The sequence below is a fragment of the Macrosteles quadrilineatus genome, unplaced genomic scaffold (assembly GCF_028750875.1).
Source record: "Macrosteles quadrilineatus isolate MER2022 unplaced genomic scaffold, UCM_ALF_1.0 Scaffold_7__1_contigs__length_78375512, whole genome shotgun sequence".
Lineage (NCBI taxonomy): Eukaryota > Metazoa > Arthropoda > Insecta > Hemiptera > Cicadellidae > Macrosteles > Macrosteles quadrilineatus.
The window spans coordinates 38,353,184-38,372,658 of NW_026542600.1; the positions used below are offsets into that span (position 1 = coordinate 38,353,184).

At 33.0% G+C, this 19,475-nt stretch overlaps 1 protein-coding gene across 2 annotated transcripts in view; it reads right to left on the reverse strand.

The window, feature by feature from the left end:
• Positions 1-730: 730 nt before the first annotated feature.
• The window catches only part of LOC128998733 (tetratricopeptide repeat protein 39B-like), a 42,634-nt gene continuing 23,889 nt past the window's right edge, over positions 731-19,475 (reverse strand). For both annotated transcript variants that reach the window (XM_054425057.1, XM_054425058.1), the window contains 9 exons: positions 18,797-18,929; positions 16,773-16,872; positions 15,641-15,706; positions 10,378-10,545; positions 8,722-8,885; positions 6,320-6,481; positions 5,412-5,641; positions 2,864-3,104; positions 731-2,002 (listed from right to left, as the gene is read on the reverse strand). In XM_054425057.1, the coding sequence (XP_054281032.1) occupies positions 1,876-2,002; positions 2,864-3,104; positions 5,412-5,641; positions 6,320-6,481; positions 8,722-8,885; positions 10,378-10,545; positions 15,641-15,706; positions 16,773-16,872; positions 18,797-18,929 (1,391 nt within the window). In that variant the 3' untranslated portion in view covers positions 731-1,875. The remainder of the gene's footprint in view (positions 2,003-2,863; positions 3,105-5,411; positions 5,642-6,319; positions 6,482-8,721; positions 8,886-10,377; positions 10,546-15,640; positions 15,707-16,772; positions 16,873-18,796; positions 18,930-19,475) is intronic.

Below are 19,475 nucleotides of genomic sequence, written 5' to 3' on the forward strand. Positions count from 1 at the left end.
CCCCCACACGAAGAGGCATACAGTAGTTAAAACTAAAATAACTCTACTTTAACATTTGATGCGATTCCTGACTATAGGTCAAACCAGCAAGGCCCATGATTGGTCCTTTCCTACCTTCAAGGCCAACAGTTGATAAGATTGTGAAAAAGAATGTATTTTGTGTACAAGAGCTTTGGAAACTATCTTACTATTAGTCTTTTATTCTTCAATCTTCTTGCTTCTATTTTCTTCCGTTAAAAGTTTCTTTATCTATGTTGTCTGTTGTAAAATTCTTACTTAGCTGGTTAAATGTTAAAACATTCGTTTTGCATTTTTTGCAATGTATTATGTGTGAATTGTTCTATAAATAAATAATTGTTCATTTCATTACATTTTCATTTCAAATGTTGGCAAATTAAGTTAGTGATTCAATTGCAATCATTTTGAAAGGAAAGATAAAAACTTTGGTCTTGTTATTTACAATTTCTAGAGTTTGGTGTATTGTTAGAAAGAATCAACGATGCATGATGCAAACTAATAAGGAATTGCAACATAGAATGAAATCTGCCATAAACATTTTTGTTATGGCTAGAACATTCCAAATACACAGAAAAGTATTAATAATTTTACTTGACTACTGTTTTAGGACTTATAATTGGTTTAGTATTTCAGCACATCTTTCATTAAATTAAACTATTCAAAAACTATATAGCTAATAATGAATGCTGAAACACATAATCAAAAAGAAAGCACTCGAGGAGAAGGAAAAATGGCTCATCGAAAATATTTGGTAAATAAATTAACGAACTCTTCAACTGATGATGATATTATAGTTTGAAGTGCATTTTAAAACTGCGGGTAAATTTTCACTACAATTATACCACACAATTTAATGTTTATTGGTATATGATAACATGGAATGGGCTTTAAACTAACAGAAAATGGCTCACAATATGACTGTGTTTTAATAAATTCTGGCCTGATTATAATACATATAAGAGTAAGGAATACATTTTATATCTAAAATAAGATACAACGGAAAATATTTATATTTTATATTTATATTATTAAAATAAATGGAGCGCTAGCCATTTATAAACTCGAATAGCATTATATTTATGACTTATTATGGTTTTTGATTTGGTTTGTAAAATTTCTCAAATCAAAGAGGCTTTAAATTTAAAGAAACATTTTTACCAATACATATTTTTTTGGATAATTTGTTTCGATAAAGTGACATTGTGTAAAATAATGGCTGGGCATTATAAATCATTAAGATGGGATTTTTTACTTACTGTACATTAGTGACAAGAAAACATTGTTCAATTTATCCTAACTAACGATTATTTTAAAACTTAACAATTATATTGAATATCTAAGTAAAAACATGTTCAATAACACAGTTTTATTTTACTAAGACATAAGCAATTGTATTAATTAAATCACATAGGAATATATTTTAGATACAAAAGACTATAACGAAACAAACATTAACATTAAAGATAGGCTATATTTTAATTTTAGAAAGTTGAATTTATATTTAAACCTGTTATTTCTTACATCACAGAACAAACCTCATCAGTCTTTATGGAAAAAATCCTAGAAAACTACTATTTAACAATTCAACTTTTTAATTACATTTTAAACTCGATATCATAAATTTTCACCTAAATCTATCATCATTTAACTATTAAAAATATATGGAATTTTTACATAACACTAAAAAGATTCAAATTACATAAAACTACTTCAAATGAGGATTTAGAATGTTATTGACATAAAAATAACTATGTAAAATTATGAGTAACAATGATAAAAATGATTAACAATTAATTAACAACAAAGGCACAGATAAATAATAAGCTGTGATAGCGAATGACTATAAGAGGTAGGTAGCTAGACACGAGTAGATTCGATGATATTGTCACGGGAGCTTTTCTTCTCCTTAGAGTTGAGCTCCATGAGAGCAGAATGGATTTGGAAATGTAGTCTGGATTCCAAGGAATATCCAGTGTAGTTCTTCCTAGAATCAAATATTCTTAATAGTTGTGTCGGTTGATATTTTGTTTTAAAGGTTCGGTTTTTGTTTTATCGGTTTTCGGTTATAAACAGATAGGCCACCGTTAAAGCCATTAATGAAAAGGAAGGAAGAATTAGATAGTGATAATACTCTCCTTGAAAAGGAACACTCCTGTTGTGCATTGAATGAATTATTAATTTACCAAGGGCTAAAAGTCATCGCACAACAAATTATGCATTAATAAAACTGACAATATAACAAGAAATGTGTGAGACTGAGAATTTTGATCAGGCCAATTGGATATTTTGTTCGAGCCGAGCTTTTGTCTATAATGTAAATATGTAGGAATTACACATAGTTTTTTTAAACATTTTTTCATAATGTTAGATGTAGGTTGGATATAATGGTAAAGTACATGCAAGCATGATTGCACAACAAACTTTGTTTAAAATAAACTTTTGCTATTTCAATTGCTTTCCAAACTTTCTAAGATAAGTAATGTCATCGACTAAGAATTTAATAAATATTCCAATAACTTGCAATAATGTACTTGCATAAAATATTTTGCGAGGAGTACAAATATTTTGCAATAAACTAAAATATTTTCCTGACGTTTTGTCAAAAAAAGAGTTTTGTTAGATTAGAGATTGTTAGAACAACTGGCAATAGAATTTTATTGCGACAAAATCACTAATATATCTGTTAGAATCACCTTTGTTCTTGGCATTGCAGCGTAGCTTTCAGTAGGTTCTATAGTGGTTAAGTGCACTTATGGAAAAAAACAAAAATACATTGGTCTCTTAGAAAGGAACTAAGATTTATGCCTTTCACAAATATCCATCAAAACTTAGCTTAAATACTTACTTGACATCTTCTAATATCTGGATAGCTTTCTGATTATGGCCCTGGTGGAAGTGAATGATGCCGAGTTGTACAAGGGCGTACGGCACAAGGTAGTGATCTTCTTTGATCTTCTTTTCCAGGGCCAGGACATTGGACAGACACTCTTCAGCTTGCAGAGGACTGTTCATCTGGTGTAGACATCCTCCTTTGAGCAGCATCAGCAGACCCCGGTTGTCTGCCTCATACGTCGTGCTGATCTTCACTGGATAACAGATTGAGCTTATAAAAGATACTAACATGATTTGAACCTTTGATTTATGGTGATGGGGAAATGCTTATGATTTATGGTGATGGGGAAATGCTTATGATTTATGGTGATGGGGAAATGCTTATGGCAGCCGTCTGACCATCGATTGATTCACCCCACTAACAATACTCATAAACCCAAAAACTATATAAGGGCTATTCAGACAGTAAGGAATGTTTTGGGAAAAATAAAAATTGTAAGACAATTTTGTTGTTGAATATAAACATTTGAAAGAGCAACTTAAATACAAATTTTCTACGTAGTCGCCAAACAAATAAGAGTTTTGACGGACTCAGAAAGGTTAGCCCGCTCTAGGCCACTTTTTGTCTCATCGGGGATCCTGACTATTGTAAACTTGTATATTTTGGAGTTATTAATGTTTGTTAAAATTAATTTAAATATATTTTCTGCCAGAGAAAAAAATACATGATTATGTGACTAGATTTAGGTATAAATTAGATTAACCAAGGTTTAGGTTAAGTAAATCAATGAATTATCATGTAAATTTAGGTCTAACATTTTTCAACAAGTTACCATTGACTTCGCAGAGTTTGCCTCAGAAAGCATTTCATAATAGATCGTATTATTGGTTACAATTGAACCCATTTTATACATTGGATGAATTTTTAAATATTGAAATTGAGTCTTCAAGCCTAGCCTAATTTTAGATTTTAAAAATTACATGATTTTTCTGTGATGTTAGCTCAATTTAATGTTGCTTAATGTGACTAATATGGCGATGTCTATTGCAAAATTTTGTAATTTTGTCGAAAAACTAATGAATGTCTTATTTGAGGATAAATTTCAATAGGTTTTAAGTTTATGGGCAACAAAACCCATATTACAGACCGCAACTTATAATTAGCAGGATTTTTAAATATCCGCACACTTAATATTGTAACAACAAGCAGCACAAGGATACTTCCGCTGTGATGACTGGACAGTCATTGTTAAGGCGAACATGTTTGATCTAGAAAATATACGATCAGCGCAAGCCTCTTGGCATTAGACATTCTTTGATTTCTAAATAGCCCTCATAGTGATTGCAGTATGTGTTAGGAACAGATTTCAGCTGCGCTTGTTGAGTTATGCTCGTATAAAAAGTAACTGAAGCTTTTGTCATGTTACCATGTTCATGACAACCGATGCATCACATATTGCTGCTTAAAATGTTAATGTGACTAGCCTTTTAGCAAATTTCCCATATAAGGAATAAGCTATTACCGTAGTACTCATGGTAAGACCTGGACCCGGGACCGATTTAATTTTTTTGTTTTGAGGTCTCTAGAGGCCAAAAACACCATCAATTCAAATTCATATATAGGCCTATATATGTGTGTCCGTTAGCACGATAACTAAAAAAAAATATGATCCGATTTTGATGAAATTTGGTATAAATGTGTAAACCTACATTTACTCAAACAAGTTCCCAAACCAGCATGTTCGGATTATGGTAACGAGGGTTTATGGGGGGTTTTATGGGGTAAAAATAGGTTTTTCCCATTTTTTACCCTAAAAACACAAAACATTATTAATGAGTAGTTCCACCTAAAATAAAATGTGAATAGTACTGAAGACCTTTACATAGTGGATAAATCCTTAGTAAGCTGACCCTCTGATCAAGTCCTATCTGTGTATGTGTCTACATGTTCATAAATTGAAGAAAAAGATCAAACAGGTGTAGTTAAATATGACCAGATATATTAATAGTATCTTACATTCATCAATTTGTTTGGAACGAACAATTTGTCCTCGTTTACACAGTTAATGATGAATTGGTTATCACAGGAAAAATATGATGACAAGATACGGTAATTTAAACATTGATTGTTATATCTGTTTACAGTGAGTCTCATCAATATGGACTTCATCAATACTTCAATACTTCATCAATACTACTGGCTGGGTAGCTGAGTGGTTATAGTGCTCGCCTACTAATCAAAAGGTTGCCGGTTCGATCCTGAGAAAAGTCCGTAGCTTTTTGATGGTTTGAAACTGGACCCAGCTGTTCCTGATCATTGGGCTTTAAATAAATGATCCTGGCTAATGAAACAGCTGATCTTAGTCAGTAACAAAGCTACACAGATCATCACACACCATTCTACACTCATCCTTCACTCATATTTGGGTTAATTAAATACGCACCTATGTGGCGTCCCCATCTTAATGATTGATAATTGATAATCAATATGGAGTTAAATTTAGAAATGGTAAAACTTTTTTCCCTCTCAAATAACATGGATAAATAATCATAACACTTACATTTCCCGGAATCCATTTGTTTGATGGTTTCATCAACAATTAAGTAGACCGCCTCAATCATTTTCCACTTTTTTCCCAAAATCTTGAACATGTTCCAAACGTAAAGCAGTTCAAACATTGGTAAAAGAAGTTTTCTGTCTTGATTCCAATATCTTTCTGCTTTCTTGATACAAAATTTCTCCATTGGTAGAGACTTTCCAGCAACTCTCTTTTTCCAGTGTGGTAACTTCCTAAACAATCAAGAATCATCCTCATCATAAAATTCTAAAGCTTCTGAATTGTTGTTGTTATTCTTTTTTTTCTACTTGGAAAACATACAGAATAGAAATAATCTATAGTAATTTATACATCTATCTGATATTATTTCTAGTTTAATCTGTTAAATTTGAAATATTTTACAGGTAAAGAAATAAAAGACAATTCAATGGTACTAAAAAATAGTGTAGATGATTTCCACAGTGGATAGTTGGAATGTCATGTGGACACCTGGCTCTTGGAAGCACTGAATGCTTTCACGCTGTTCATTTCATTTAATTTCAAACGATCTTTATTCTTTTAGAACATATTTACAGTACATTGAACAGTGTCGAAAAGTGATTTTTTATTATAACTCTTTATTATAAGTGATGTTGTAAACTACTGCTTGAGTTAATCACTGAGACAGTTTTACTTAATGAGTGACAGGTCTCTTAGGATCACTGAGACTGATCCCTGTAAATAGTAAATAGAACGTTGTAGCTCTTTCAATGAAAATTTCTCAATCACTTGAATATTTTTATTTCCGTCCCGTGGTTAAAACTACATTCTATTGGTGACTGGTGTGATTTGAACCCACACCTTCAGAACAAAAGTCCCACGCTTTAACCTAAACATCAACTGATCGCTGAAAATTCCTTAAGTAAACTTACTTCATCAGGGAATCTATGGTGTCTTGCGTTTCCTGAGGTAGAACTTGGTGTGACATGAGTTGTATGGAACATTTCTGGTAAGCGTAAGTGGTTTTGGACCATTTACTTTCCTTCATCAGCAGAGTCGCGTATACATCTGCTTGGTCCCACTCAAGAGCTAAACTTTAAAAAGAAAATTTTTTAAGAAATTTAACAGTCAAAAGGTTTTGTATTGGCTTGAACCTACTTTAAGCTTTAAGGTTACATTTTGTCAGTTACAAAGCTTATAAACTTATGATTAGCTTATGACTTTAGTGCTAATTGTGTAAATAAAAATATAAATTTCTAACAAAAAATCTGTGGTAATTTTAATTTTGGACTTCATGGAACTTTTCTAAAATATTTGCTTTCAGGACATTACGGAACTAATTGATGGCCTTGGACATAATAACACTCCTTAAATTAGTTTTCGACATAATAAACATTGTTTACATTGGCAGCCTCTTTCAACCTTGCATTTAACCTTTTTAATTTGCATTGTGAAACCTATGATATCGCTGCCCCGGAGTCAGTGACGCTTATCGACTTACGATATGTCCAGAGTGCATGGAATGGCACTTGCATTTTAAATGGATAAAATGGCTCATAGTGGCCACCGGTTGATGAGCCTGCGCGCAGGCACCTGCTTACCGGAATGAATTCTTCATTCTGGTTTCAGTTTCAGAATCAGACAGTGCTCCGAACGCACATTATTGAATTAAAAAAGGAGGTTTTTACAGTAAAATATTTAATTATTCATCCTTATCTTAGGATTACCACTTAACGTTCTTCAGGAAAAATCCTTTGTTAATGTAGGGCACACCAGTTTCTTATAATACGATGTTCAATTTTTCCCAAAATGTAGTACCGGTAATCAGCTCGTGCTCCTTTCAACAATATATAAAGAACCATGCTCAAATTTTTTTCTAGCTAGGAAAATTGATATGTAACATCATGAACACAATTTTTCACTGGTTGTAATTCACAATTCACTCTCAGAGAGAGAGAGAGGAAGATTTTGTACAGTTTAAAATGTAAATTATTTTCTTTTGTTAAAGTTTCTGTATCCATGATTTAGATTTTGTTTTTGTTGTATATTAATGTAATAGTTAAAATATATTTGTTATATTTATGACGGGTTAATTTATGTGGCCGTAACTTTGGCCTGTATAAATAAATAATATTTCATTTCATTTCAATAGTTTCAGATCATAAACTTAGACATATTAATTCCTCATCCGACAACCCCATGAGTTCGATTGACTTGCTTCTTTGCTAACTGAGCCAGCACCAACGATCACATAAGACCAATAGATGGAGCATGTTGGCCGCGACGTGAAGCCAGTACTTTTCACTAATCTACAACAAGATGGTGGCTGCCGGCTGTGATGAGCCCTAATAGCGGGCGCAACTAAGTATATCAATGATATCCGTGACAATAAGCCTTTGTTCTATTACTAACACAATGACCTTCAAAATATGCTTTTAATTTGTTTTCTATCGTTTACCGTTTCTTAGAAAAAGTTAGTTTACATAATTAACAACAAAAACTTTTTGGGTGAAAGAAAAAATCTGAAAAGCTACAAATTAATTTATAATATATGTATCTAGGCCTATATCGTATTAAAGTTTGATAAAGGTCTGGCGTTTGGTTTACAATGTACAAATTTTCAAAGTCCCAAGATAGTTTTTGAAACTCTTAATACAACTCTCCTTTATATTCTGACTGTCATATTAATTTTTATGAATGAGCTAAAAAAATTTAATTTTTAGGTAAATACAAAAAATAAAACGAAGAACATTTATATGTACTCCGTGATTTTCTAATTAGTTTAGTACCTAACTTTTCTGTATAGCTCCAAAATTGAGTATCTAAACTGTATTACAAGTGAGGTCGTAGGCAGAATCTGCCCGCATGACACAACACGGCGCGTAGGGTAGCCCCTACATTACAATTTAAATTACAACCAAATTACACCAGCTACAATTTTTTTTTAAATATGATCCAAAAAAATTCAACTCTTTAGCTACAAAATCCACCGTTTTTTAACTTATTTGAGCAAAAAATAAACAAAAGTAGCAGCTAACAAAGATGGTGGACCTGGCTTCACCTGCTTTAATGTTAGTTAGATAGGCGTGCTCCATCTATTAGTCTTATGTGATCGTTGGCCAGCACCTAGGAGGATTAATCCTTCTAAGATAGCCCAACCTAGGTCAGTAACAGTGGCGTAACTGTGGCCACCAATAACATATCTGACTCAGGTTAAACACTGAATCTGATTTTGAATCGGAGCACTCTGGACGTACCGTTTAGCCACCAATTCACTTAATAGGACTTAATTATGGACTAGTTGATGGTCTTGGACATCATGAGAAGTGTTTACCTGTGAGCCCACATGAGCTCCCAGAAGCAGAGGTGGTGGAACTGAGGCCAAACGCTCTGAGAATTCCAAGACTTGATATACCAGGAGCAGCTCTCTGACAAGTTTCCCTTCATCAACTCTAATCTTCCCTTAAAATACAGGAACCATGCACCCTCTGGATATAGCTGAAACAATCATTATTATTACACAATTTTAGGGTATAGGCCACAAAACTTATTTTAATTAACTTTTCCAACTACCCAAATTGTTGTTTCCCCTATTACTCAGATTTCCATAAAGAATATACTTTGTTCCGGAATTAAATCTGTATAAGTTATTTTAATAGTGGAAAAACATTGATAAATGATTCTTGTACAAGCACAATTTAGTTAATTGACCAGGACGGTGAAGTCGTCCTGTAATACAGTTACTAGAAGGTTACAAATTGTGGATATTTATAGACATACAATGTGGATGTGATACTCTCTGGTGTGGATTAACGTTTGCACTAGTGAGTACTTTGACTATCCACAGTACTATCCTGATAATTATACCAATTTGTTAATTACAAGGCAAAAATGTGGTTAGGATTCCACTATAAACTGTAGGTCGCTTAGTTTCCATTGGCAGTATGGGCTATTAATTAACAGCTGTGTCTAAGGAATATGTCGGCCTTAGTCACTATAAAGACTACAAGATCCCGCCACTCATCCTACACTCATCTCCATTCATACTTGGCTTGAAATACCTACATTCGTATGGTTGCCATTTCAAAGTAAAGTATGAAGTATAAAAAGTATTATTTAATTTGTATACATAAAACCATAACCATACTAATATTTTTTAAGTATTGTATAACATAGTATGCAAGAGCCATTTCACATATTTCAACAGGACATTGAACTGTCATAATTTGCATATTCAAGTTGTAATATCCATCTTTACTGAACCTAAACAAAACTAAATTTTGTAGTAAATACTGGAAACCAGAATAAAAAATTATTAAAAAGCAAATGAAAATGCTGCTCACTACACTGTATGCATAATTCTTTCAAAACTCCTGGATTTCCTCAAATCCCGGAACATCACTCCATTCGTACAAAGTTCAATAGTTGGTTATAGAATGGGTAGTGAGAGTTGGTATGACTATTAGACCCAAATAATCTTTAAAGAAGTAGTATTAACTTTTCAAGTAGTATTTAGTAGTATTAACCACTCTAGTGGTTAAGAAAGTGGCCAGTGACCACAAACGTACTTTTTATATGTGTCTCTATGAACTTATTTAAGGTTGAGCCTGCTTTCCTATCGATTACCTTAACAATTCTGACAAATTCCCTATCTTTTAATTAGATAGAATTCACTTTAAATATTTCTATATGCAATATCACATTAAAAACTTAATAACTTATTTATCATCCAGATTTTAGACTATCCAAATGGCCCAACTCATGTCCCACCTTTACAACCTAGTACCTAGTACGCTAGTTGTAACCTGTAACTGCTTTACACATTACTTCAAACGAGTCCTAGAGATTACAGCATTATCACAATTAATATTATCCACTGTTATTTATTAAATCCATTGGTGATTGGCAGGATTTGAACCCACCTTGGGAATCCAATACATGTAGAGTCTACTGTAGATTCAAAATTTTATCTTAAGCAAAAATGGCTAACCTTAAGCTGTGCTTTGAGTATTTGGTCACACAACTCCAAATCTCCATCAGAATGTCCCAAGAAGTAAACTATGATGAGGTGATAAGAGAGAAGTGTCATAACAGATAAGACATGTCTCAGCCCCTGCTTGAGCTCATACCCCATGTGTAGCTCCTTTAGCCCCACCTCCTGAAAAAAAAACACATTTGAAAATATAAGGGTATAGAATACAAGACATGTACCTAACTTGGGTTTTTGTTTTTCTTATTCTGACAAGCAAACTGACAAGAATGGAGCTCATTTACAAAAGAATAAATTGGTGAATTCAAGGGAAAGAAGGGGTTGGTTATGTTCACCAATCTCATATGTTATCATCTATATAGTAAAAAATGTTCGAATTCAACATAATACTTATAGTTTTATAATTAAACGTTGTTTATTTATTTTAGCGAATTTCCCATATAGGGAATAAGCTATTACCGTAGTACTCATGGTAAGACCTGGACCCGGGACCGATTTAATTTTTCGTTTTGAGGTCCCTAGAGGCCAAAAACACCATCCGTTCAATTCATATATATATATGTCCGTTAGCGCGATAACTCAGGCAAAAATGGTCCGATTTTGATGAAATTGGGTACAAACGTGTAAACCTACGTTTATTCAAACGAGTTCGCGAACCAGCATAATCGGACCATGTTTACTTGTTTATGGATATATATGTATTGATAAAATTTGGCAAATATATTTATTTCATCCTATACTATTGACGTACGGTCAAAAAACACTTTTTACCTTCCCCGTAGCAGCAAACCTAAGCAATCATTAAATCTAATGTTATTTAAATTGGGAATAAATATGTCTTATTTATGGAAATATTTGAGTAAAAATGTAATCAGACAGAGTTCCAAAATCATGTGAGTAAAAATGGCAAAGATGTGTTGTTGATTGCAATCAATGGTAATTGATGCTTAAAACAGGGTTAATGTTTTCAGTTTATTTTGCTAACAAACTTGTTAAACATGTTCGACAAAAGGCAGTCCATACAAAATTTGAAATAAATAGGAAAAAATGTTCAAATTTCAACAGAAAATCCTATTTCTATAAAAGTTTGGGACTAGAGTCTCACTGTGCATTCATGTCATAGGCTCACATTTTTTTAGAATTCTTTTAGCGAATTTCCCATAGGTTTAGGGAATAAGCTATTACCATAGTACTCATGGTAAGACCTGGACCCGGGACCGATTTACTTTTTCATTTTGAGGTCCCTAGAGACCAAAAATACCATCCGTTCAAATTCATATGTATATTTATATATGTGTCCGTTAGCGCGATAACTGGAGCAAAAATCATCCGATTTTGATGAAATTTGGTACAAACATGTAAACCTACGTTTATTCGAACGAGTTCCCGAACCGGCATGATCGGACTATGGGAACAGGGGTTTATGGGGGGTTTTATGGGGTAAAAATTGGTTTTCTCCATTTTTGACCCATAAAACTTAAAATTTAGCAATTTCTTTCTATACCATTTTGTAGAGCTTAAAAAAACAAATAATTTAGTATATTGAAGTGTGATTATGTGCCTAATGGTTACGGAGAAAATTTCAAAAATCTGTAAATTTAAAATTCCCATGTTATTCTTATGGAGAATAAGTAAACTGTTGTAGTTTGCTTGTTTATGAACATATTTTGATCACATTTTGAAAATGCATTCATTTCATACTAAACTATTGCATTTTACAAAAAAAATACCTTTTCACCCTCCCTGTTGCAGCAAACCTAAGTACTCGTTAAAATAATGTTATTTAAAAAGGGAATAAATGTGATATTTTTAAGGAGACATTTTAGTGTAAATCCAGTCAGACAAATGGAAATTCGCTTAGTCTGCAGGTTTGCTGCGGCGGGGGTACCTAATAATCAGAGAGTTTAGTAATTTTACTGTTTACCAACTAAACAGAGGAAATAATGGTCTTAAGGCATGTCTGTCATGTTCTTAATCATTAAAATCTAGACCAGCTGTCATTTATAAGTTTTATTTTCAATAACAATCTCAATAATTATTTAAGGCAAATATTAATATAATAAATAAAATAAATAATACGATGGACTGTGTCAACCATGATGTTTTACTTAAGAAATTAGAATTTTATGGATTACAGGGTAAGGAGCTGTCAATATTTAGTTCTTATTTAAGTAACCGCAGACAGGTTGTTGATGTAAATGGTAACCTCTCTAAAGTGTTGACTACTACCTATGGCGTCCCTCAAGGATCTGTTTTGGGGCCTATTTTATTTATTATTTTAATCAATGATCTTGATTCTAATTTACCTTGTTGTACAACCATATATGCTGACGACACCACTCTGTTAAATAATCATGAATCTGTAAATCATCTTAGTATTATCAGTAGTAATGCATTGGAAATGGCCTGTAACTGGTTCAATGTGAATGGGTTGCTTTTAAATGAAAACAAAACCAAGAACCTGATTGTTACCTTCAAAGATGTACCTAGTTCAGTATGAGAGAACAGTTCGGCTTTTAGGTATTTACATAGACTCTAAGTTTTCCTGGTCTGATCACATTGACAATGTTTATAAAAAACTATCTAGAGTCATATTTCTTTTAGTAAATATTAAGAACCAAGTAACAGACGATTTTTTGAGAATGGCTTATTTTGCTTTCTTTGAAAGCATTTTGTGATATGGTCTGATTGTTTGGGGAAATGGAGTTGGTAGGTATAGATAATGTATTTATTATACAGAAGAAAGCTCTTAGAATACTTACTAATTCCTATAGTCTGGAGCATTGTAAACGTAAACCACTTTTCATCCAAGCTGGAATCCTTACCATTGTCAACCTTTATATATTAGAAGTATTACTCCATGTCAAAATGAATTTAAGTGATTACCACCCTAGAAGTTTTATACATAACCACAACACTCGTAATAAAAATAAGCTGGACCTGCAAAGATGTAGACTCTCGAAAACTATGAATTACCATACCTACCTAGGATTAAATATGTTCAACAAGCTGCCAAATGTCTGCCAAAACATGTCTGTAACTGTTTTTAGTAAAAAGCTCCATAAATGTCTTTTAAACAACCCTTTTTATAATGTTAGTGAATTTTTTTATACTTGCCCACATGAGACTGATTTTATGTAATTTAGCTAAATGTTGTGTATGCATGGTATTGTAAATGTTTTTTCTATGTAGGCCTACATGTCAGATGTGTTTTAAAATTTTACATTTTCTTATAGTAAGACCGTTAGAAGTCTTGTAAATAAAATGTGACTAATTTGTAATGTGCTGAATGGCGGAATAAATGCCTTATTAATGCCTTATTAATGCCTTAGTTATGAATCTTCTAGTGTATAGACCAAAAGTAAATAGGCAATCAACTGTAATCCCACATTCACAGCATGTTCATGTTTAATTATATAAATGGATTTAGATCATAGACATGAAATCCAGCATCAAAATCATGCTGTAGGCAATTTCAAATCATCCAAATTAGAAACATCAATAAATTAAATTGTCTATAGTTCAAACTCTCAAGTAGTGGCTCCAAAATCTCACAAAAAAAGTGACGGCTTAAAGAAACAATGTGACAGCTGAATTTGGAAGAGTGGGACAGATGACTCATGCCTTATCGCTAAAGATAAGACTGAATTATACATGAAGTTCAATAAGCAAGCATTTTGTAGTGTTCTCATTGAGAAGTGGATATATGATATGTATTGTTCCTTAATTTAACAAATTGTGTTAGATAATCAACTAATGTTTTTTTTCTACATGGACAAATGTACTTATTCTAACTCTATCCAACTTAGCTTCAATTTAATTTAACTGTACAATGGAATTAAATGGTCTTGAATGCCTACTGGAAAATTTATTTAGTGTCTACACAGTACTAACCAAGTTTAACCAATGTAAAAGTTAGTACATGCTTTCTAGCAAACTTTATTATCATTAAGGTGTTGATTTTAAAACTATAAACTATTTCAGCTTGTAACATGTGTGTCCCTTAATTTCAATAAATATTATTGTATATTGTGCAAACTTTATCGTGAGTATTTGTAATTTATGAGATCAATCAATTAAACAATTTAGGACCTCTAATTGTTTTCTACATTGAACAGATTGAGGAAGAAATTACATTTAAATTAATTTAGCCTAACTGAAAATGTATGTTGGCTATGTAAATTACCTTTGAGTTAAACTATACTAATCACAAACTGTTATTATATTTTCTCCAATAGTCAAGCACCTTCAAGGAAAGATGACAGTGCCAGCTAATAAAAGACGAAGGGCCATGATATAGGCGCAGATTTGTCGCGGAAGCTTTTACGTCGCGTATACGTCAAGCCTACCGGGCAATAGAATTTTCTGTGTACGATCGTTTTAACTGTCAAGTCGGACCCTGAAAAGTCAGGGTGAGCGTAAATTAAGCATCCCGACCGGTAAACTGGCAGCAAACACCCAACAGCAATGACGGGTAGCTTTGACACGGCACATCTGCTACCTCACCCCCATTACCGCTTCATATTAGTGTCAGTCTTCTTAATTTCCTTGCGAAAAAGGTTAGCAGCTCATCGAAAGAAAAAACAGACATCCTGTAGTACTGGAAAAACTTATTTTCGTACCGCCTATGTAGTGTGAATTTGGTGTGAAATGTCCCAGTAGACGACTGGCTACTTAAAACATGGTGTGTGCCCCAACACCTCTCCTCCCTCCCTTTTGGTGCCACCAAGATATGTTTCCAACAAATGGTGAAAATCGACACAAGTAATTCGCACTGCATCCATCTTGAAAAGCGAATACTGTAGCAGACTGAAGAACTGATTCGCAAGGTCAGGTATATTCGGCATTCAGCAGCCTTCGAGCACCTTCGGTACCTGTTGTGGTGTTTTAGCTGCTCGTATGACAGCTCCACTACCGAGCGTGTGTGTAGAATACGCGACGTTTTTTTTCGCTTGTGTAACAGCTTGGTTATTTATGGACAGCGTGAGCGTATTATCTGCCACAGCAAAGCTTCTCATATAACAGGGCCCTAAGACGACTGGGAGGGGAAAAATGTCCACGAACGGGACACTGGGGCAATTCAAATGATGACAAAGCAAATTATCTAGCGTTCTGTGGACTACAGCAGTAATATTGTATAAGCATGAAGTCTCTAACCTCTAAGTCTTGTTTGTACATTTTTAGTCAAATATTGCAAATTAAAATAAAGATAAACAATAATAGGCTAAGGCAAATGAAGTGAAATTACATAATCTCCACTTACTTTACTTCCAGAAAATCCGATGAATTCTAGAAGCTTGATTATTCTACTAGGTAGCAATGATATCATCTGAAAAAAATAATAATTTTCATAATTTTATGAAACTACCTTACTGTACTCTAAACAAAATTTATATTCACTTGTTTCAGTAAGAATGTCTCATTAAGTGCCCACTTCTTTTTATTTAAACAGTTTCAGCTGATATTTAATCTCAAACAGGTTCTGTATAAAAAATCTCTGCAGATTCTGTTTGAAATAATAGATGAAGCAAAGCAGTAAATTGTTTATTTATTATATTATATCATGGCACTTTCTAGTGTCTTAATTCTCTATGATTTACTTTTAAATTGTATATAAAAATAAACATTAAAATTGAATGTAATTCAGTTTACAACCCATATGAACAATAGAGTAGTTTAATCAACCATTATAGTAAAATTATTTCCATCAGCAAAATTGGAAGAATTCACGAAAAGTCGCCGAGAATCACACAGAGTTATTAAATCAATTCATTGGCAATTAATTGTTGAAATGATTGTACAAATCAACAAAAACAATGGTGTTGAGTATCAAAGGTTGCTGGTTCGATCCTGTGAAAAGTCGGAACCTTTTTGATGGTTTGAAATGGACCCAGCAATCATTGGGCTATTAATTAATAAACGGTTTTGAATAAAGAAACAGCTGGTATTATTTAGCGACAAAGCTATACAAAGCACCACACTCCATTCTAGACAAATCCTTTACTCATATTTGTGTTAAAATATGACTAGTTGTGTTCCCATTTCAGTTGGTAAAACGGTAACAATAAACCTTTAAGTTTCATGATTATTACTACTACTACTAAGCATATGGAACTGGTTAGTTACTTGTAATTAGAAAATTTGTAGCCAAGTGACCAGGGTGAATCCTTAAAAATTTAATCAACGTAAACAATTTGCAGAAATGTCAGTTTTTTCGTTACAAAGCTTAATTAAAATTATCTCAAATTAACAAAAGTAGTGGTGGTAGGGAAGGATTCTTGTGCACACGAGGATCCACAATATATACCTTGGTACCACAGCTCTATATTAGTGCCTCTCTTCCAAAATATTTTTCATGGTCCTTTTTTGTAAAAAATTTGATCAAATCTACTCACCAAGTTAAAAGCTCCAATACCCATTCGCACTCCGCTTTCAAAATGAACTTTGTGAGCCTCGTCGGTCCAGTGCCTCTGGTGCAGTATATTAGCACACTCTCTAAATAAAAAGAAACATTAACTTGAAACCAAACTCCTTGCCAACAATTGAGTTAACTAATCTACTGCTAAATACATAAAACGTTTTTATTATAAAGCTAGGCTGTCAGCAGATTAAGTATCCCATTTTATCAAGTTAATTTATTCTGTTATTTTTCTTTCTGTTTTTGTGCTTCAGTTTACTTGAGTTGCCTAGTGAAACAGAAAAGCCACATCAAATGAATGAATATAAATGAATATTTCTTGTTTGTTCATTTTTCTGTTGTTGTCATTGTTATATGAACGTTATACGTTGTGAATTCCTTTGTGTATAGTATTTGCAGCTTAAATGTTCCTACTAAATCTAGTCAACCAAAAATGTTCATTCACTATGTACCTGTACTGTATGCAATATTTCAATTTGTATGTATATGTAGCCTAACTCAACAATTTGACATGGTCTATAACCGTATTTCTGTTCAATCGACCAAATAAAGAATCTTGTATCTTGTTATTATACTAGGAAAAAAAATTAAATCTGCTCTGCTTTAGTAAACAAGTGATCTGTGTTAATAAACAGTAAAAACTGTTACATTACTACCTTTATTTATATTTCTCAAATTAATCCCAACACATATGCTTAAATGTATAATACTTGGCCAAAGGTCAGGTTGAATAGATTACAAAATGTATATACTAAATCACTTGTAAAACATACATCACTATTTCCAACAGCTGTTAAAGAGATGCATTAAGTTATATTTTTATTTTGGAGAATTAATCTAATTTCCATCATGAATTATTTATTTTATTTTTATTTGTTAACACTTTGTTTAAGTCTGATATTTAATTTGTGATTTTACTATTTTTTCATATTGAAACTAAATGTCCTTATTTTTCAAACTAAAGATTTTCCAAAGATCCCTCTTCATGGACTTTGATTTGTTACATAATGTTCCTTATGGGATGGATTTGCCTGTCATTACAAAGTTATAAGCAGTAATGAAATTTTAAAAAAATCAGCCTGTACTCAGTTTATTTTCAATACAGACTAAAGAGAGATGTTCACTTTTCCAGTATAGATGCTTTCTAAAATTATTACTTTGGTTTCATAAGAGGTAAAATGTCTTTAAATTTAACTGTAGTACTTCATATGTGAGTGTGTTATGTTTTCGGTACTTCATCTGATAAAGCAATAAATGATGTAACCTATTGTGGTATTTATCTTTGTCAAAACTTCAAATATTACCCACATAACTATAACAAAATAACATTCATATACAGACTGTCCTAAAAGTCCCGGACTGGTTTAATATATTTTTAAATATTTAAAATAGAGCTACAAAACTTTGCACAAAGATACTGGACACAAAAATCTATTTTATCACATAATTAGTGATCCGCTACCTCCTCAGGGGGACGGCCCGGCTAGGAGTCAGAAGAAAATCATAAATGCAAGCATAGGTTGATATGCATATCAAATAAAAGGTCTTTATTAGTAGAATACTTTGTCGCAAACCCAATCTCAAACGGACAACCGAGTCTAAAACGACACTTATTCATTTATTCAAAGATGCATTGAATTTGCAATGATGTTATACGCTACCTCTTCAGGGGGTTCAGGGGGCCGCTACCTTTTCAGGGGGTTCAGGGGGGGGAGTCAGAAAAAAATCTTAACTGTATGCATAGGTCGATATGCACATCAAAATAAGGGGCTTTATTAGTAGAATACAATGCCACAAATTTTAGCTCAAAATAACAACTGAGTAAAAAATGGCAGTTGTTTAAAGATTCAAAATAGCAGTTTCAAGAAATCTTTAAATAGCTATCATACCCGGTAAATATAATAAATAAACGATAAATACCGGTATGGGACTTTTGGGACAGTCTGAATGTAAAACATTGAGCAATTCAAATAGTTTTACAATACTCTAAAATGTACTTACTTGTACGAATTATAACAGGAACGGATTTTTAAACTACCCTTAAGAAAGTTAACTAAGGACTCGTCTTCAATGAATGTCAGCATGGATTTCAGTAATAGAGACTCAGCATAGCACAACTCTGCATGTATTGCCTCTGAAATACAGTTACAACATTTCACAAGTCAACCACAACGAACCAGACCAAAGAAGAAATTGTTCAAGTTTAACCTGTCATATATCATAGCTGGGTAGGTTACAATGCCTAACCTAACCTAACCTAATAATTAAAGGTTCGATTCTGAGAAAGGTCCAAAGTTTTTGGTGGTTTGAAACAGACCTAGCTATCCTTGAATTTTGGGCTATTAATAAAATGTTTCTCAATAAAGAAACAGCTGTTCTTGGTCAGTTACAGCTAAACAAGGCACCTCACTTCATTCTACACAAATCCTTTTCTCATATTTGGGTAAATACGACCAGTCCCAACTCCTTCTCAGTTGGTAATACAGTAACAATAAACTTTTTAACACATTCGCTGCGGCTGTGTCCCCGGTGACGCATAGCGTGCCGTGGTGCGAGGCGGCTGCGTCACCGAGGACACAGCGCACAATGCATTGTTTGCCCAGTTAGTATGGCTCAGGATCTATCACAATTGGACTTGGTACACGTTAGTATTGTGTCTCTAATACCAGTCTATAATTGT